Here is a 20,382-nt window from a genome sequence, read left to right as displayed (position 1 = left end):
ACTCGTGAGAGATTAAGAACCCTTGACTTAGTGAGATCAAATAGTCTGGGACATAGACAAGATGTTATGAGTGATGTACCATATTAGTAAGATGATGACTTAATATAGTACTCTTGCCATTTGCATTTGACATGATGCTTTATTTTCTATATGAGGAATAATTGATTAGAGGACCAGAAGGAGATCGTTAATGGTTATGTCCATATGGGTGGGGAAGCTATTATTTAACTCCCCTCCACTAGGAGTTAATTAACTCCACACCATTACCACTTAATTTTAGGGGAGTTAGTTAACCTCCTATAAGAAAACTTTTTAAATAAGAATTTTAATACATTAAAAGTAAAAGAGTGAAAAAGTGAACGTACAAAAAAAAAACTCTCATCTCTCTCAACAATTTCCTAAAACACCTATCTAAATATCTTGATCTTGAAACGTAAATTTTTTTAGGAGATTCTTATTACTTCGTAAGCGACATAGAGGTACAAACAATAAAGTGATGTGGGCTATAAAACAAGTAAAGATCTGAACTTGTAAAAATTCTGCTCTTTGAGGTAACTCGAATTAACTTTATTCAACAATTAGATTATTAAAAAAATATTTATTATTTATTGTTAATTTATCAATCATTTTATGTCACATTGGAAATTATAAAACATAATAATTGAAAGAACGACCAATAACAATTTTTTGAATAATCCAAAAGACAGATCAGATCACATGCCCAACATCGCATTTTGCGAGTGTCCCAACTCCCACGTGGGATGGGAGCTTGTGAAAGGAATTGAAATGGGGGAAGTCATTTTCTGTCATAAAGCACGTGTAGTATTACTCTGTTAAGAGTTTTGTGCCACCACGTAGCAAGATGAGAAACCGCGTGATCTCCCCCAGATTTCGTGGACCTTAATGGCTTAACCCACCCTACTTTAATTGCAACACAGCTCTCCAATTTTTCAGCCACTGAACTCAAAATGTCAAGTTTATGAACAATCAAGATATCATCTTTCGCTTTCTGGAAATGAAAGACATGCCAAACACAGCAAACTTAGAAATAGATTTTTCTAAGAAATAGATTTTTCTTTTTTCTTTATCTGCAAGTAATCTCAAAGAATATCCATTGCAGAAAAGGAATAATTGCTTGAACCATGTGGCCAATTCCCAACCCAGATTAATGATTGTGGACCTGATGGGCGTTGTTGGCTAGATTGTAGAGATTCCAAAGGCACAGGTTAAGATGTCACTGACTCACTACTATATATCATGTGCTCCCACCTCATGTCAATGACTCAATAGACCTGGACGCCATGGTGACCTTGACTTAAGAGATCCAAGTTGATAGCAAGTGAACTAAATCCCAAGAACTTAATATCTCAAATGCAAATAACAAGTACAAACAAGCAAAATACTAATGTATTATTACAGGACTTGGACGCAAATTTATCTCCTAAAAAAATACAGATCATCGCCTAGCTTCAGAAGGGACATGGAGACAGAACCTGCTATTAAGATCAACATGGCAGCCTCAAAAAGCTTCCATTGGGAGCATAAAAGCTTCCCTTATACATACAACAAACAGGAGATTGATCTAATAGCTCAATTCAAATACTTTTCCTGAACCAAAGATAATTTTCTATTCAATCATAACCAAAACTTAATAAAACTTGGCTTTTCTCAGTGCAACTTATTGAGCTATATGGCCTCCTTGCCATCAGCGGCACGAAGTGAGCCTAGTTGAACTGGAGCTTGGGTTCCAACCACCTTTGATGATCCATAAACAGCCAGGTCAACACCCTGAGCCTTCTCTTTCTCAATCTGTTCCTTGATCCAAAAGTAGGTAAATCTCAGTCCATCCTGCAACATAGCGTATTGAGATATGCAATTAGTAGGTGAGCAAGTCATGGTTTATAACCAATAAAACACAAAGGTAACCTTATTTGGCACAAACTCCGGATTTATTAGGAAACCATAAACACAGGAAAGTAACCGTCGTTCTATAAATACCTTCAACTTCATTGTTGGAGCCCAACCAAGTTTCTCTTTGATAAGCGTGTTGTCCGAGTTACGACCACGGACTCCCTCTGGGCCAGGAATGTGGTGGATAGGGAGTTTCTTGTTCTCAAAGCTAAGAACAATCTCAGCCATCTCATTCATGCTAACCATCTCATCGCTGCCAATATTCACAGGCTCACGGAAGTCCGACTTTGTCAATCTAAACACAAGAGTTGATTATAGGACAGTTAATTCATGAGAAGTGGGAAGATATAACTTCAGAATTCAAACATGCAGATTGGTATGTTATGAACAACCTATCATATATTTTTCATGTTAAACAAAAAACTGGGTACAACAAACAATTATTACGCAGTCTGGCCCCTTTGACATCCTAAAGAGTCATATTTATATATTCAGTTTCCAAAATTATGCAAAATAATCAGAATGGTTACTGAAAATGTAAAAATAGGCTACCGTCTTCAGATCTCCTGTCCTAATACAAGTGATATTTGAAAAAACAACCCTGTATTTACTATGAATTTGTAATGATGTGACCTCAATCCAGAATTGTTTTTTTTCAGTAAGTAAAATAACAAAAGGAGAGAGTGGAACAAGAAAATCCAGAATTTTTAAATAAATACAATAAATGTCAACATTATAACAGACAGAAGAATCTCATCAATGAGAATATGAATTTCAGCTATACAAGCTATAAGAACATCAAGCACTTACCTAAGTACACCTTCTACACATTCATCAATGAAGGTGAAGGATCTGGTCTGAAGTCCATCTCCCCACATCTCAAACTTATCAGTTGAAGTGAGAGTCTTTCTACAAAACGCAGCTGGGGCCTTCTCTCTCCCACCTGTACAACAGATATAACCAAGTAATAAAATTAGGAAAAAGCCAACAAGCAGCAAATCATGCATATTTATTAGTTACCACTACAATCAAAAGCTTACCCTTCCATGTTCCAAAAGGACCATAAATGTTATGGAACCTTCCAATACGGCACTCTATGCCAAAATCTTTGGTGTAGTGCTTGCACAACTCCTCTGTTGCAAGCTTCTCTAATCCATAAGCATCTTGAGGCTAAACCCAGGTGTAAAAGTTAACTCATTAACTCTATCCATAACTTATGAAGGAAAACTACTAGATTAAAACAAATGTGACCACTAAGAGTAACTAACCTCAGCAGGCCAGGCATCAGACTCTTTCAAGCTCACGTTAGTTTCCAATTGCTTAAATTCAGGGTAGATACAAGCACTAGAGGCATAGAAAAACCTGCACGAACCCAATTATCAAAATTAAATACAGAAAGAAAAGACATATATGTGCACTCAATGGAGAAATTCCATGTACACCGTGGGCAATTTGTTAATGGGGAGTCACTAGACCAAGGCCAAGTATTGAGTATCGCAGACAATTCACCTCTTAACCCCATTGACCCTGGCAGCCTCAAGCATGTTGAAACTGATCATTGTGTTGTTATACATGATAACTGAGTGGTTGGACTGAATGAAGCCCATCCCACCCATATCAGCTGCAAGATTAAACACATGGTCAACTCCCTCAGTGACCTTCAAGCAATTGTCCATGACCCTCAAGTCCACAAGGTGGAATTCATGACAGAACATGTCTTCAGTCATGTGCTCATTCTTCTTCCAATCAGAAGCAATAATGTAGTGGCCCTCACTCTTCAAGCGCCGGGCAATGTGGGAGGCGATAAAACCACCTGCCCCAGTAATAGAAATTCGGAGCTTCTCTGTCGGCCAGTATGGTTCCCTCTCAAGATTCTCATAGGTGTATGCACCATAGGCGGTTTCCCCTGTGCTCCCCATTCTGCAATATTTGGATATTTAAGAAAGTATTAGTGGTAGAATTTACCGCGTGTTCTGGATTAACACAAAATATCATAACTTCTTACACCTTAGAATCCAGATTTTGGAAATCTTAACAACTAATCATGACTGAAGCAAAAAAGAAATCCCTAATTCGTGCAACTTCCAAGCAATGGTCACTTCTCAGAGAAACTATAAAAGCAAAACAAGACTGCTAACTAACTCAATTTCGAACTTAATGATTATTACATTTCTATTGAAAAGAAGTCCTAGAAATCCCACTGAAACCCTCTGAATTTAAACCATGAATTTGACCGGAAACTTAAGGAAAAAAATGGGGGGATGGCAGCTGGCAAAAAAGAGCAAGTTTGATGACGCAATTCGAGGAAAAAATAATTTTCGAAATGTGGGAAACTGAATTAAAATTGTGAAAGGAAGAATTATTCAGGAAGAGAAATATTTATAACAGGGTAAAAAAGGGATGCAGAAACATGGCAGAGGAAACATAATACAAAAATTCAAACATTTTTCGAAAAGAAAATCAAGTTTGCTAGAATGATGAAGCTAAGTTCTCCAAGAAAACTAGCATTTAGCGGAAAAACCAAAAATGTAAGGAGTTTAAAACAAACCCATGAAAAATTTGAACTCCAAAACCAGAAAGGGAATGCTAGGAACTAATTGAATAACATATATGAATCACAAGAGGAGGGCAGGGAGAACAGCGAGATTCAGAGGAAAAAAAAAAACCAACAAAACCCAGTTGAGATTTTGACCTGAAAAGCCTTGAACTTGAGGTATAGACGCTGTGGAAATAGAGAATATAATGTTGAAGAGGAAATTCTTCGTGAGAAGACGAATGGGCGTGGTTCCGGAACCAGTGATGGTCCTGCTATAAATAGAACCAATACACAGCAGATAATAACGAGGCCACTCATTCAGTTTTCCCTGTGAATATTCTATTTCTTCATAATCGAGAGAGAGTGAGATTTTCGTTTTTATTATGTATTTCTCTAATTTTCTATTTTAATATTTTAATATTTTGAAATAAATAATAAATAAAGACAAGTTATATAATTATAAAAATAATTATAAGAATAAATTCATAAATTGACGTATGATATATATATTTATTTTATAATAAAAAAAATTATAATTTAATTTAAATATTTCTCATAAATATTCATCTTCTTATAATTAAAGCCGGGATTAAATATTTAGCAGTCCTACTTGGGTTGCCACCCAAAAATATTTTCAATTTATTTTTTTTTTCAAATTTTATATTTCAATAAATATTTTATCTAGAAAAGATTATGAATGTCTTGTATTTTTATATTGAGACAAACAAGTCTAGTCTATCACATGGGCGTCCTTGCAATAGCTTTTTCATAATAAATGATGGGATCCCAAATAATAATTTTTTTTGGGACAAATGGCAATATAGTAAGATAATTAAAAAGACCAACAAACATCTCATTTCAAGTATTAGAGCCTACGGGCTGATTTAGATATAGAAATATCTTATCTTCTCTTATTATTATAGTTTTTTAAAATTTTTATATAAAATATAATAAATAATTTAATTTTTTTAAATTTTAAAATAATAATAATATTAAAAAATAAAATTTTAACAATAATTTATTTTAATCTTTTTGCTAAGAGCTTCACACTACAACATGAAACATGAAATCATTTACAAATGTTTCGATCTTGGGAATATAACTATTTTAAATAGTGAGATAATATGAGATTAAAAAAAATAAAATAAAATAAATAAAAGCTGTGGGGGCAATGGCATGTGAAATCCACATGGTTGGTAAACATGGAATCTAGTCAGTCCAAAATGTGGAGTTCGACAAGGCACGTGTACAATATATTGATGCCACTTTCTTAATGTGATTAATTACGATATTTTATAAAGATAAGAATAATGCTATTCCTACTGCTTTCAGTTTCGTTATATTTTTTTAATTTTTTTAATATTTTTTATTTAATAATTAAGTAAATATTTTTTAATGATATTATAATTTTTTTATTTTTAAAAAATATTTTATAACGTTAAAAAAATACAAAATGTGTAGAGCGGTAACTGTACGGCCAACCTAAAGATATATATATAAGAAACTTATCTGTTGAAAATTTGCAAGAATCATGGTGTTACAGTACGGAAAAAGGAACGGCCAGGATTCAGTGGGGACAGTAGGAGAAGGAAGATTCACGGAAAGAGGCATGAACTGAAGAAAGTGAAAGGGCCCGTCTGGCTGGCATCGAGAGAAGCTTCTTGGAAACTGCTAGCCTTCTTCTCCTCCTTTTAGGAAGTTTACAAAACCATAAAACTTGATTGGGAATGTTGATGGATTTTGTTTCTCTTTTTTCTCTCCTCTCTTTGTATTTTATCTTTCATGACCGAATTCATTTAAGGCGAACAGTCGATTCATGCAACAAATTATCATTTTAAATTATTTATTTTTATTACCTCTTAAAATCCTATATTTATTACTATTTGTTATCCATTTTAATCATCTTATTTAAACAAAATATTTAATTTGAAAAACTGTCTCGTTTGTTTTCATAACTCTTCTCAACTCATCTCATCTAATCATTATAATTTTTTTAAATTTCCACACAAAATAAAATAAACAATCCAACTTTTTCAAATCTCAAAACAAAAATAATATTTAAAAAAATATATTCTAACAATATTTTATTACCTAATCATTACGACTATTTCAAATTTCCAAACAAAACATAAAAAATAATTCAATTTTTTTTTTAATCTCAAAATAAAAATTATATTATAACGTTGTTTTAACTTTATAATTTTTTATTCAACTTTTTTTTTCATTTCTCAAAATCTCATAAAAATCATAACTCAAATAATTTAACTACTATTCATAAATTTTCTTATTATTATTTATAAATTTCTCATCTCATTTTATCTGTATAATCAAATTCAAGTCTTAAAGTTTTTTTTATGGCAAGTAGTTTTTTTCTTTTTCTTTTTTTTTTTCAGACTAATCCGAAAGTGGATTCATTTCTTACTAATTTGTATTTATTAATAATATAACAAATGATATTATAAGTTTTAGTCATGTGGTCTGGCTGTCCATGATTGGAATATTTTAAGCTGAAAATAAAAGTAATGGGATAATGTCAAAATATAAAATGGAGTCACGTGTTAATCATTTCCTGTATATGTATTAAATATTCATTAAAAGTGAATATTCTTTTGGATTTGTGACTTGATGCTTTCGATTTCTGATTCCTTTTTCTTTTGAGTTAGTTGGGTTGAATTACTTGATTGTTTTAATTTTTTTTGCTTTAATTTAGTAACCTGTTTTTTGTTTTGAATCTTTGTAACACTCTGATTAGTATTAAAAAAATAATGAATGAATCTCAGATTGCTTTGAGATAAACAATTTTTTTTTTTTTTTGTAACAGCTTAAATGACCCTAATTATAATATTAAATATTAGTCATTTTTTAGTACAAGTCCAAATAATCTTTTTAATGATTACGCCACACTTACATACTCTACGACTGTATCTAACGTCACTCTTTCCTTTATGTTTATCAACACACAAAAATATACACAAAACATTCACTTCTAGTTTTGATTAGTCTTCATATCATTTATTCATTTATTACAACTCAAAGAAACCTAAAGATCATTTGGACTCGTACTAAAAATTAGTAATGATATATGTACTCGTAAAGTGTACAAGTGTCGTGCAGTCATTTTGAAAAAGAGTGATATCCACTAATAATTTTTTTTTTCATTTGTGTCTCATATATATTCATTTTTTTAAAAGTGATTGTGCAGCACTTGCGTATTTACGACTACAACTATCATTTTTTAAAAAAATTAGATTTTTTTAGGGTCTCACATTTGCTCACTTTTTTCAAAAATATTGCACGAAGTTTGCACACTCAATGACTACAAAAAGGGGACACATATTTATTTTGCATATATTTATATATATGAAAAAATAGATTGTTATGGACATTGGGGTCTCATGTTCATGTAGAAAGATTACTTCCCTTTAAAAGGCCGAGAATTTAAATAATACTATAATCCCTCATGCATTTTTACATTTTTTGAAAATAATTTATTTTTGTAGAAAATATATAAACCCTTTCAATCACCGTCTAATTTGCAATTACCCCTCAAACTATTGATATTGGTAATCATTAGCTAAAACTATCAAAAAATCTCATTCTACCCCATTTTTTACAAGATTATTCTTGAAAGATCTTGGAAATGAAAAAATAATCCTATTAATTTTAAAAAATATATTTATAAATAAGAAATTATTTTCTTTTTAAAAAAATGCTTTCAAGAAAATTAAAAAATATTTTTTAAAAATGAAGTTTTTGGAAGTTTTGTTCTTAAAATGATTCTTTTGAGTAGAGAAAGCCTTGAGCAAAAAGCTTCGAAAGTTAAGCCCACGACCAAGCCCAAACATTTCAGGGCTTAAGGGCTACATTGCTAATATTCGAGGACCGAGTCGGTCTTCTACCGAAACAGACTCAAGTCGGGTCTCTTTATATATTTGAACCCTTTTAAAAGCAATGCTCCCGAACGGGTTCTCTAAATTCCCTTTTCCCCGTCTGTGAAATCTTTCTTTTGATCCGTTCTTACAGGTTTGTATTTTACTTTTGGAAGGAGTTTCGTTTTTTATAAGTTCAGAAATTTAGGTTTATTGCAAGCATAGGTTCATGATCAATTGTGCTCAATTATAGAATAAATTTACACTGCATGATTTGTTGTCTTTCATTTTCCAATTCTCTTTTCGTTTTTTGTTTTTTGTTTTGTTTTTATAAGTTTTGAAATTACAATAATCGGATAGAAGCAATTTAATTATCGGAGAAAAATCATATTTCTGCGTTTTCCTGAGATTTTTTTTTTTTTTCTATTTGGGCATCTATCATACTTTTTCTCTTATATCTATTTGGCTCCCGGGAAAGGTAGGAAAAGAAAATAAACTGCGGAAGTAAGGCTTTTATGTCGTTTTGGGTTTTAAATGAATGGACTTGTTCCGGCTATTTGGGACTAATGGCTTGAGTTTTTTACCCATTCCGCCATTTTAAACACAAAATAAAGGAAATACAGAGATTTAAAGATAACTGTAGTAAGTTTCAGTTTGGAATCTCTGACTAAGTACCTTTTTTTAACTGGAGGTCTTGTACGTAGTTGTTCTTCTTGTTTTCTTGATGTAAATGATCGGATTACATTTTGTCTAATGATTTTTTCTTCTTGCTCCAGTTGAATTATAGGACTTTAAATGGCGGGCAGAGCTCAAATTCCCAATAAAAGCTCAGCGCTTATTGCGATGATTGCTGATGAGGTATGGTTAATGTAGTAGTCTGCAAGTTTCTGGCCTTCTGGGTTTCTGCTTTGCAAGTTTCTTTTTTTTTTTTTTTTTACACTGAACATGACTGACATGACTTTCATGGTACCAACTTATAGAAGTTTCATTTGAAAAAGAAATTTAAATATTTTCACCACGATTGCCGATAATGTGAATCATACTTAAGCAACTAATCAACCTCTGGCCAAGCATCGTATTGGAAACTACATATTTAATGTATGTACTGTTGGTTCATAGTGAATAGGTCAGAGTATGTCTTTTTATCCTTTGTTATTGTTCCTTTTGGGTAGGTTCATGAAGTATAACTCAGTATTCACTACTTTAGGTTATTTAGCTCATTTAATTAGATCTTGAAAATTGTTCTCATGGATGACTTTTCATTTAGGACACTGTTACTGGGTTTTTGATGGCCGGTGTGGGAAATGTCGACTTGCGGAGAAAGACAAACTATCTTATCGTTGATTCAAGTACGTATATGAGCCTTGTAATGCTGTATTATTTAAATCTTTCCATTTCATGGGTATTTGTACTATTAGAGCCTCATGTACGTGTGCTTGTGCATTTTCTTTTTTTCTTTTCCAGATTAATATGTGAATTACATTTTTAATGATGAAGTATTTGTTTCAGTATGACCAGAAGGAAATGGTTTCTCTTGGGAATGACCCAACAGATTCTCCACTCTGTAACCACTCGATCATTTTAATGTGATCATAAATAAAGTTGACAAGAGCTTTCATTGCTTGGTTTTAGGTGCTGATATGTTTTCTTTTGCTTTCGTTAAAGCTTCTGCTCGGTCTTTATAAGTACTTTCCTTGGTGTCTCATTAGCATTGATGTGACCAGCTTGCAAACCGACGACCTCAACTTTCCTGTTATTGAATATCCAATTAGAGACATTCTTCTTTCTGCTTAATTTAAGTTAATCACATTAGCCCACTGTCTAGTCATCAGGACTCTCCAAATTATTTCCGTAATTTCAGTTTGATGCTGCAGTTATTCATGCCTCTCATATATTAAAATAAAACATGGTAGCTTCCTGCAAATGTATTTTAAATGGTTAGATTTTTTGCATAACTGGATGGTGAGGCATAAGGAAAATGCCCCTGGGGTGTAATTTGTGACTCAACTATTGCCTCTAGCTCTAAAGTCTGTTCCTTATAGGTTTCTTATGATTTTATAGATACTTAATTGTGAGATGCATGCCTCAAAATAGTTGGTCATCTTTACAGAATTGAGCTGCTTGTGTAACTTATCAATCTTATGAAAGGGGAAAAATCAAATAAATTACTAGGCTGAGCTTTTACTTTACATCTTGAAATGTGCCCTATCTCTAAGGTGCTTCCTTGACTTATGAATTAAAATTTCCTTATTATATTCAATGCTTTGAGCTCTGTCTTGGTTTGACAGCTTTCTAAGGCCTGAATTTTGGAAGAAGTGGTACCCTAATATGTTTGGCCTTCTTGCAGAACCTCTTCAGGATTTTAGAATAACTCCTGGCCTGAATTACAGATTTTTCTCTCGATCTCAATCTTAAATGACAATGTATATCCAATTGGGTTAAGGGCATGTACTAATGGGCAAATTCATAAGCTAGAGATAGGTGGTTGTTCGAAGCTTCCAAGTATTTCCTGAACTATCCAGTAGTTGAGCTTCAGTCTCCAATGAATCCCCTTAATTTGGATCATGAAAAAAACTTTGATTATTCATTCCCCAATATGAAAAAGTTAAGGTCCTGGATCTTTAGTTAGTGTGTGTCAATGGTTTGAGGTTCTCTGTTTGATAGCTCAATACAGTGTATTCTTTCATATCTTCAGAGAAAGATTGAGTCATGTCTTGAGTAAAATACTTCAACTTTTAGATCTTGGGATAAAAAAATGAAGCAGCAAGAAACGAGCTAAATTTCTGAAAGCAGGCACCAAGAGCTTTAGCTTAGAGGTGCCTTTTTCATTTATGATAGGATTATGATTCAAGCTGGCTGGAAGGATGGCCCTATTTCTCTTAGAGCATTCTCATTGGATTAGCTAAAAGCTAAATCCAATGAGAATTTAGCTATTAAGTCATAAAATCCCTCACATTGAATTAGCTATATTCCAAATATTTAGAATATAGCTACAGTAAAGTCTAAACTAATTTCTAAATTTGGAACACACTATTCATTCATCAAATCCCTTTTATATTATTTATTTCTCTCATTTTAATATCAATTATTTCTCTCTCAATTTTAAATGACAATTGAAAAAATATAATTAGAATACAATTACTAATTAATATATAATATTATGAATAGTAAAATATGATAAAATAAATAAATTCATAATTAAAAAAATTAAAAAATTTTCAAAATTATTAATTACTCATTACTATATAATGAATAAATGGATAATCCAATTTAGAGATTTGATGTGAATAGTCAAAATTAAATTCATCTTATATTATTTTATTGTCATATAATGAAAAAATGGCTATTCCAATATAGAAACTTATGTGAATGTATTAGCTAAATGCTAAATTCATCTTGTATTCATAAAAAATATACTTTAATTTAACTAATCCAATGAGAGTGCTCTTAGAGTGCATGTTTATTCATGATCCTAAGGTTGCAAATAGCAGTAAATGTTTATTCATGATCTTTTTTCTTAAGTGAATTTTGATCAATGGAACTGATCGTGTGACACAAAAATACTGTACAAAATCAATCTGTATCTTTTTCTTTGCAACGAGTATATTGAAGATTGGTAAAATACGAGCAAGTTTCTTTTATATCAATTCTTTAAGCAAAGCTAATTGATGTTTATTTTCTGCACTAATTTTTTTTTTTTTGTGCGCTTGGGTTCAGAAACAACAGTCAAAGCAATTGAAGATGCATTCAAAGAGTTCACTACAAGGGAGGATATTGCTATTGTTTTAATCAGCCAATACGTATGTTTCCTTCTCACACTTGGAGCATGTAGGTGGGAAACTATGAGTTGACAAAACCTATCATTTTATATTAAATTTCAGAATTTGCTACAGAAGCAATAACCAAACTTTTGAATTTCAAGGTGTATTATTTTTCATAGCATGGTTCTCTATGCAAACAAAGATGAGGGTTAAAGGCTGTCATTATTAGTTAAGTACGAGCTTAGGTGTTCAGTTGGTTGGCTACTTTACCAGTAATGTATTGCATATTTAAAATTTGTTGCAATTTTCCTAACCTCCAAACTTGTCGTGTGTTCTAAGATTTCATATCACAAACTCACACCTTTGGCTTTTCACATTTCAGGTTGCGAACATGATTAGGTTTCTGGTCGATAGCTACAATAATCCCATACCAGCTATTTTGGAGATCCCTTCCAAGGATCACCCTTATGATCCTGCTCATGATTCAGTTCTTTCACGTGTCAAGTATCTCTTCTCTACTGAATCTGTGGCATCAGGACGACGATAAGTATGTCTATATGTTTCGCTCTGCAGGATGTGAACACAAAAATTTCCTTGTTGATGGCTACATATGCGCTGCTTTTGTGCACACAACTGTATGCAGTGCTTTCCATTTCCTTTGCATTGATTGATTTATCTGAATACTTTATGTTCTCTTGTTGTGTCCAATTATGAATTATTGATGCGATATGAATTCTGGTTATGACGATTAAAGGAGAAAATGGTCATATAAAACTTAGGCTAAGATATTTTATTTTTCATACTGAATTTTCTTCTGTTCCTTTTTGTTCATTACTTTTGCTTTCTCAATATTCTTTAGTGTTTATTCCCCATGTACCCTCCTCTAATCTGTGCAAGAATGCAATTCTTAGAAGCTGAATTAGTGGTGCATTTGTTTGTTTTTGTTTTTCCTGTGTGAGACAACCCTCAAGTTGGAGGTTCATTCCTATGTAAAAAGCATATGGAGGAATAAGGCTCCTTCGAGGGTTGCATTCTTTTGTCGGACAGTAGCCCTCGGAAATGTTGTTACGGTGAGAAAGATGGACGATAATAATGGATTGGTGTTGTATGTGCAATCAGATTGGAGAAAACATCGATCATCTTCTCCACATTTCTAGCGTGCATGCTTTTCTAAAATCAAGCAACCTTACCATAATCATGCTATTTAAAGGAGAAATCAACTCATCGTTATTGTTGGCAGATTTTTTAGAAAGCCAAACAACACTATTGACACTAATTTTTTTTCCTCATCCTTTGCCTTTGAACAACTCATTCGATTAACAAATTAGAGTGTAACAAGTGCCTTACTTAATGGTATTTTTTAAAACCAAAACCTTAGAGAAGACATCAAGAATGTTGGGTGTTGAACCTTGATGAGTTTGGTGACTGATTTTGATGATAAAAAGCATTTAAGAAATATAAAGGAAATTCATTAGAAGGTTATTTGAAAATTAAACTGGAATCTTTATGTAAAGAGATTGGAATTCATGAATTTAAAAACTCACCCATTCACCAACAATAATGGGGTGGTCGTACAACTGCATTTGGATATGCCAGGAGTGGCAGTGTGACCATCGGCTGTCCCCACTCGATAGATGTTGGTGAATTTGTACTTTATATTTGCAAAAGTTTGAATATTAATTTTATATCCAATCATGAATTGATTGAACGTCGTGTAATCTCTTTAAAAAAGAGTAGAGTCTATTATTAAAAAATTAATTTTTTTATATGAATTTTATATTTTATTTATTTTTTTAAAATAATTACGTAGAGGTTATACAATTCATAGTTATAAATATATTTTCTCTATATGCAAACATAGTTCTAGGTCAAATATTTCCTTAAGGGAGTCCGACCCAATCTAACTATATTAGGGCCCAAGGGCCGTTAGCCAATTTAGCATATGCCAAGATTACGACGAAAATCTATATATTATACTACCATTTAACTTTCATCCTATTAAGTATGATGTAGGATATTTATCAATATTAAATGATCATTTATTACATGCTTCTTTATCATTTAATGGCCATGAATGTGCTACATACCACTTAGTATGATTAAAATATGATGAGAGTGTGGTATATAACATTACTCAGATTATAATAGTCAAAAGACAGTACGGAATTCGAATCGAATCATCATTAATACAGGTTTAATGACACGACGGATGACGTGGAAAATTAATAATCCTCTAGCACAGTTCTGGCCTCCTAGGACAATGCTCGCCCACACAAGTGAAATCAAGACTCTAATAGCCAACATTCCGATAAAGACCAAAGATAGTCAGATCGAAGGATAAATCTTACCATATGAAAACATTCGATCCATATAAATTGGGATCAAGATAAGTATCAAATGATAATTTTTCTAATAAAAATAAATAAGTAGATAATATACTTTACTATCACTAACTTAGATATTAGAGTTATCCCTCTCCATACCAAGATACTGACTTAGATATCCATCTGGACTGTACGGCAAGTCTCGTTTGAATATCCAAAAGGCCAATTAGATGTTTTTTTTTCATCTCTATGTTTTTAGCCTTCATTTGTGTTTTGAAATTAATAATTGATATAAACAGTAAAAAGTTAAGTGAACAATACAAAAATTGACATAAACAGTACAATGAATAGTACAAAATTGACATAATCAGTAAAATGAACAGTACAAAACTAACATAAACAGTAAAAAGTTATGTCAAAAGTGCACTTGCACTTTTCTTTTTTTTCTATCCCATTTCGAGATAATTCTTCCTCCCTGTTCAAGTCTCTTCCCCTCTATCGAAACCCATCATTTTAATTTTTGGTAGGAATATAGAGTAATTTTGATTAAAAAATATATTTTGAGATATAAAGTTATTTACGGTATATTTTTTAATTAATTATAAATATTACTTTTTATTAATATATTCACAACTATTACTCAACAATTATAAAATGATTTTTAATCATTGGTGAGATCCACACCTTTATCAAATTTCAAAAAGTAAAAATTCATCTCATTTTATTTCATCTCATTATTTAAACATATATTTTTTTTATAAATTATTTTATCTCATCTTAATTCAAAAATCTCAATAATATTCAAAATAATTTATGTCGTCTCATCTGAACTGCATAATCAAACGAGGCATAAAGATTACCTTTGAATCACGTTCACTGAACCAGATAGGCTAGGCTGGCTTTCAAGCATGCTGCCTAATAAAGGATGATCTCTTGAGAGATTGAATAATGATTATTAAGGGATAAAGCTCGAAGCCAAAGCAGTTTTGTTTTGATTTTACCCCAAGTTAGTGAGAATAACTATGTGGACCAAACACTCCTCCATTATAATTTGACCACCACTTTATATCAGTCTTTTTGATACTGTACTGTATCGATCGGTACGATCGGTATATGCCGTACTGGCCATTAGTCTGGTACAGGTAATATCTTCATTTCGTACCATCCAAAATACCGGGTGTATCGGCCGGTATTTGATTTTTCAGCCGAAACACATATTTCGCCCGATACGAAATTATGCAGCCTGTTTGGATGACATTTTTGAAATTTCAGTAAACATTTAGGGGCTATTTCGAACTTTCACGTAACATGTATAACCTAGGGTTTACTTTTTTTTTTTTTTTTTTTGCCCAAATCGATTTCAGCCTTCCTAGTTCCTTCAGCCGGCAACAACACGATAGCACCCGAATCCCCAATGACCAGACCTTCGAAATTTCACCCCATCCGTCATCTCGTGCTGTCGTCTCCTTCGTCTTGTCGCACGTCGCCACCTGCAATCATCTCCGTCGATGGTATGATATTTAAGTAATTTTTTTATTAATTTGATTTTTTCGTTAATTTTTTTTTTTATAAATAAACCAGAATTGTAAGTGTCTCTGGTAATTTGATTATTTGAGACTCGCAGAACTTGCTCTGGTACTACAAGCAGGAAACTAGAGGTTTATTGTTGGAAGGTTTTTCGTTAATCATAAAGATGTTTTAGATTATATTTTTATAATATTTGTTTGTTTTTAAATTCTACATTGTGTCTATAGCTTTGGGGTGATTGTCTGATTGTCATTTTCTCCCAATGTATTTAAAAAAAAAAAAAACAAGATGTGTTGCAATCAACAATTGTAGTTATAATAAATTAGCTAAAAAATATATATGGATAGTCCTTGATCTGTAATTTTATTCAATATTCATGAATAATTTCAAATATGTTGTGTACTAGTCTTAGTCATAGTATCTTGTATGTCTCTTGCGCCTCTGTTGGAAATTTGGATTGCATCCATTGCGAAGCAAAGTTCATCTCACTGTTTCTATGGCATCTTACTCGAAACTTGGTGTTTTATAAGCTTGGTTTGTCATCCATTGAACGTGGATGATTAAATTTCTTTTTTTGTCTACACTAAACTTGGTTTGTCATGCATTAAGTCTAATTGTTTACTGTTTCTATTCCTTAATAAAAGGTCCTGATTTGTATCGTTCTACAATTACAAGATTTGCGCCAAATTTTTTTAAGTATCCAATGCTTGCTCTTGTTTAAGAAAGAACTCAGACAAATGTTTACTTGTGATAAATGGATTGCATCAAGTCATTCTAAGAGTAACATAGAGAAGGAGATAGCTGTGATTATTTTAGAAGATAAAGAATTTTGGGCTCAATGTCAATTTATTGTTAAAGTTAGTGAGTCTTTGGTTCGTGTTCTACGACTTGTTGATGGGGATGAGAAGCCTGCAATTGAATACTTGTATGATGCAATGGAAAGAGCAAAAAAGAACATAAAAGCAAAATGCAATAACAAAATTAGTGTATTCAATCCATTCACTAGGATCATTGATTCTAGACGGGATAAGCAACTTCATAATCCATTACATGCGGCGGGTTATTTTCTTAACTCAGGAATTTACTATAGCCCCAACTTTAAAAATAAAAATGATGTTGTAGGAGGCTTCAACAACTGTATTATAAAGATGAAACTTAATCCTGATAATCAAGACAAGGTTATTGCAGAACTTTACTTGTATAAGAATATAGTAGGTGAGTTTGGACATTCTTTAGCAATCTTCTAGCGTGATAAGATTAATTTAGGTATTATCATTTATTAATATCATTTATTAAATAGTGTGACTTTGTAATTTAAATTTTATATTATTTTATTTTTACTTGCATTTAATTAATAATTTATAATTGCATTGTTGTTATAGTTGCATGGTGGACCCAATTTGGTTACGAGATTCCAATGCTTCAAAGATTTGTTGTTCGAGTACTAAATCAATGTTGTAGTGCAACTAGATCTGAGAGAAACTGGAGCACATTTGATTTTATTCATTTGAATAAGAGAAATAGATTAGTGCATAAACGTTTGAATGACTTAGTATTTGTTCGTTATAACTTGAAGCTGCGAGAGAAGTAAATTTTTTTAATACTAATGTTTTTCACTATTGAGAAAAATATAACATTTTCACTTATATTTGATTTTATTTTGACAGGAGTATAAAAAAAGGAAAGAGATGCTTTAGATCCAATCAATCTTGAAAACATTGACTTGATGGAAGAATGGGTGGGTGAAGAATATGAACTTTTTGATGGAGAATATTTGGATTGAGCAAGTATTGAGGAGCCATTAGCCTTACTAAATGAGGAAGACGATGATAATATTGGTATTGATGTTGATAACGGTGGTGACGTTGATGAAAATATTTTGATTAACATGTCAAATCCTGATCCTTATTGTCTTTTTTATGAGGATGAATGATTTTTTATGACGGCGATGACGTTAATGATTTTATCATGATAATGTTGGTGTTTATGTTAGTTGTAATTTCAAACTTAAGACTTGTATTGAGAAGTATTGAGTTTATGACTTATTTTGTTATTATTTTGGAATACAGTTAATGCTTGTATATATATAATTTATCTAAGTATAAACTATTCCGAAACGGTACACAAAACGGTATCGGTATCGAAACAGTATTGGTATCGAAATATTATTCCGAAATGGTACACAAAATAATATCAATATCGAAATATTTCATTCTAATACCTTAACCAGTACGACCTCCAATACGGTAATCAAAACTTTGCTTTATATCACTCTCCAATAAAACTATAAGATCAACATCACCCACTTTTAAAAAAGTTTTTGAAGGACCAGCGAACCAGTGATATGGAGCCTAACCCGGTTTGCTTTTTCTTGATTGAACCGTTTATGGGAAAGATGAGGTCAATTCACTCTTTTTTCACCTTTTGCCGAGACACTAGGTCCTCTTAAATTCTTGAAAGATTCTACATGGAATATTGGGAGTGTCATGGGAACATAATACGAGGTACTCTTTATGATAAGCATTACAGTCTTCTCTCACTAGTCATAATATGTTGACGTGATATTACCTATTAATCTTTAGATAGTTTCTCTAAAAAAAAATTTATAATATTATTAAAAAATATTTATTTAATCATAAAGTAAAAACAATTATTAAAAAATTCTTCTTTAATCACAAAATAAAATAAAAAATAATTTTTTTTTACTTCATGATTAAGGAAGTATTTTTTAATAATATTATAAATTTTTTTTAAATATTTAAAATTATTAAAAAAATCTATATAAAAATAACTGTAAAAAAAACACATAAAAAATACATGATAGAGCCAGCAGTGACTCCCAGCGGGAGCCACCAGCAGTGGCTTTATCATTTTCCATCTTTAGATAGTTGGTTTAGAAAATAACAAGAAGTCTTTTAAATAAATTTGAATATTTTATTTCATCTGATAATTATAATTTTTTTAAATTTTAACATAAAATATAATAAATAATTCAACTTTTTAAAATTTTAAAATAATAATAATATTAAAAAATAATATTCTAACTATATTTTATTTAACTTTCAATTTTTATTTCAACTAATCTCATCTCAACTCAATATCCAAACCATACATTAATGGATAATGTTTCATTGACGTAGTCGAATAAGAGTGGTTGAGAACTCTGGCCCGATTTGAATACAAAAGTCTTCCAACTGATTTCATCTAATCATTACAATTTTTTTAAATTTTTACACAAAATATAATAAACAATTTAATTTTTTTAAATCTCAAAAAATTAATTATATTAAAAAATAATATTCTAATAATATTTTATTCAATTTTTAACTTTCATCTTAATTCATCTCAATGTAAAGCACTTTCATCAAGTAAGAGATTCAAATGTCAACCAATGGTCCAACTACATGAGAATGACCAAGGGTTTTTGTTCAAGAGTTAAAGATTTATAACGGATACAGAAATAATTTTCTCTCATCATTATAATTTTTTAAAATTTTAAAATAATAATAATATTTTATTCAATTTTTAACTTTCATCTAAAATTATCTCATCTCATCTCACTATTTAAACAGAGTCTTTCCACATTGAGACTGAGATCAATTTCTAATTTAATATGAATTTAATATATTTAGAAGGACCTCTTAACCAAATTTTCTTAGAAGAATAACTATATTATTATAATACATTATATCATCTTCATAAATTTTTTCATTTTCAATTACATTATTCATATGTCATAATCTTTAAAAAAGTAAATATTTATAATTTTTTATGAAACACCTAACATATCAGTTTCACAATGGCAAAAAGTATTAATATTTTACTTTTTTTATAAATTATAATAGGTATTACAGTAAATAATATTCTGCAGCAAAGTTTCGTAAGAAATCTTTTAAAGGTAGAAATTACTTATTAATAATATATAATTTTTTTAAAAAAATTATATAAAAATATTTTTTTAATATATATAATTTTTTTTAAAAAAATTATATAAAAATATTTTTTTAATATATATATATATATTTTTTAAATTATATTTTATTTGAGAATTTAAATAAATTATAATAAATAAACCAGAATTGTAAGTGTCTCTAGTAATTTGATTATTTGAGACATGCAGAAATTGCTCTAGTACTACAAGCAGGAAACTATAGAGGTTTATTGTTGGAAGTTTTTTCGTTAATCATAAAGATGTTTCAGATTATATTTTTATAGTATTTGTTTATTTTTAAATTCTACATTGTATCTATAGCTTTGGGTGATTGTCTGATTGTCATTTTCTCCCAATGTATTTTTTTTTTTTTTTTAAAAAAACAAGATGTGTTGCAATCAACAATTGTAGTTATAATAAATTAGTTAAGAAATATATATGGATAGTCCTTAATCTATAATTTTATTCAATATTCAAGAATAATTTCAAATATGTTGTGTACTAGTCTTAGTCATAGTATCAT

The 20,382-nt window shown here is 30.9% G+C and overlaps 2 protein-coding genes and 2 non-coding genes across 5 annotated transcripts; 1 reads left to right on the top strand and 3 right to left on the bottom strand.

Moving 5' to 3' along the window:
* Positions 1 to 1,333: 1,333 nt before the first annotated feature.
* LOC108998187 (GDP-mannose 3,5-epimerase 2) lies at positions 1,334 to 4,754 on the bottom strand. The gene is made up of 7 exons (XM_018974673.2): positions 4,604 to 4,754; positions 3,421 to 3,831; positions 3,180 to 3,273; positions 2,952 to 3,081; positions 2,722 to 2,854; positions 1,999 to 2,206; positions 1,334 to 1,848 (listed from the first exon to the last, which is right to left on the bottom strand). Exons 2-7 carry the CDS (start codon positions 3,828 to 3,830, stop codon positions 1,687 to 1,689), a joined length of 1,137 nt encoding a protein of 378 aa, XP_018830218.1. The 5' UTR covers position 3,831; positions 4,604 to 4,754; the 3' UTR covers positions 1,334 to 1,686.
* Positions 4,755 to 8,355: 3,601 nt separating this feature from the next.
* LOC108998207 (V-type proton ATPase subunit F) lies at positions 8,356 to 12,877 on the top strand. 2 transcript variants are annotated; one of them, XM_018974705.2, is made up of 5 exons: positions 8,356 to 8,470; positions 9,093 to 9,174; positions 9,584 to 9,665; positions 12,034 to 12,116; positions 12,460 to 12,877. In XM_018974705.2, exons 2-5 carry the CDS (start codon positions 9,112 to 9,114, stop codon positions 12,622 to 12,624), a joined length of 393 nt encoding a protein of 130 aa, XP_018830250.1. In that variant the 5' UTR covers positions 8,356 to 8,470; positions 9,093 to 9,111; the 3' UTR covers positions 12,625 to 12,877. The 2 variants fall into 2 exon arrangements, with proteins under 2 accessions (XP_018830250.1, XP_018830251.1); XM_018974706.2 differs by lacking the exon at positions 12,460 to 12,877 and adding an exon at positions 12,239 to 12,321 and having other exon boundaries at positions 12,034 to 12,144.
* Positions 12,878 to 16,003: 3,126 nt separating this feature from the next.
* LOC118349322 lies at positions 16,004 to 16,079 on the bottom strand. Its single transcript, XR_004802296.1, has one exon. It is a non-coding gene; the product is annotated as a small nucleolar RNA snoR104 (small nucleolar RNA).
* Positions 16,080 to 20,026: 3,947 nt separating this feature from the next.
* On the bottom strand, positions 20,027 to 20,104 carry LOC118349323. The gene has a single exon (XR_004802297.1). It is a non-coding gene; the product is annotated as a small nucleolar RNA snoR104 (small nucleolar RNA).
* Between the last annotated feature and the right edge of the window lie 278 nt (positions 20,105 to 20,382).

The sequence above is a fragment of the Juglans regia genome, chromosome 8, assembly GCF_001411555.2.
Source record: "Juglans regia cultivar Chandler chromosome 8, Walnut 2.0, whole genome shotgun sequence".
Classification (NCBI taxonomy): domain Eukaryota; kingdom Viridiplantae; phylum Streptophyta; class Magnoliopsida; order Fagales; family Juglandaceae; genus Juglans; species Juglans regia.
The sequence above is the reverse complement of the archived record's forward strand: the minus strand, read 5'-3'. Positions and strand labels throughout refer to the sequence as shown.

What these genes read in the sequence shown, in the direction of transcription:
- LOC108998187 (XM_018974673.2), bottom strand. Translation starts at nt 3,830, where the DNA reads ATGGGGAGCACAGGGGAAACCGCCTATGGTGCATACACCTATGAGAAT. An exon ending in TCCTTTTGGAACATGGAAGG is followed by an intron (nt 2,855 to 2,951) that starts GTAAGCTTTTGA and finishes TCTGTTGTACAG; the next exon opens with GTGGGAGAGAGAAGGCCCCA. An exon ending in TGTGTAGAAGGTGTACTTAG is followed by an intron (nt 2,207 to 2,721) that starts GTAAGTGCTTGA and finishes TCTTGTGTTTAG; the next exon opens with ATTGACAAAGTCGGACTTCC.
- LOC108998207 (XM_018974705.2), top strand. Translation starts at nt 9,112, where the DNA reads ATGGCGGGCAGAGCTCAAATTCCCAATAAAAGCTCAGCGCTTATTGCG. An exon ending in TTGCGATGATTGCTGATGAG is followed by an intron (nt 9,175 to 9,583) that starts GTATGGTTAATG and finishes CTTTTCATTTAG; the next exon opens with GACACTGTTACTGGGTTTTT. An exon ending in CTATCTTATCGTTGATTCAA is followed by an intron (nt 9,666 to 12,033) that starts GTACGTATATGA and finishes GCTTGGGTTCAG; the next exon opens with AAACAACAGTCAAAGCAATT.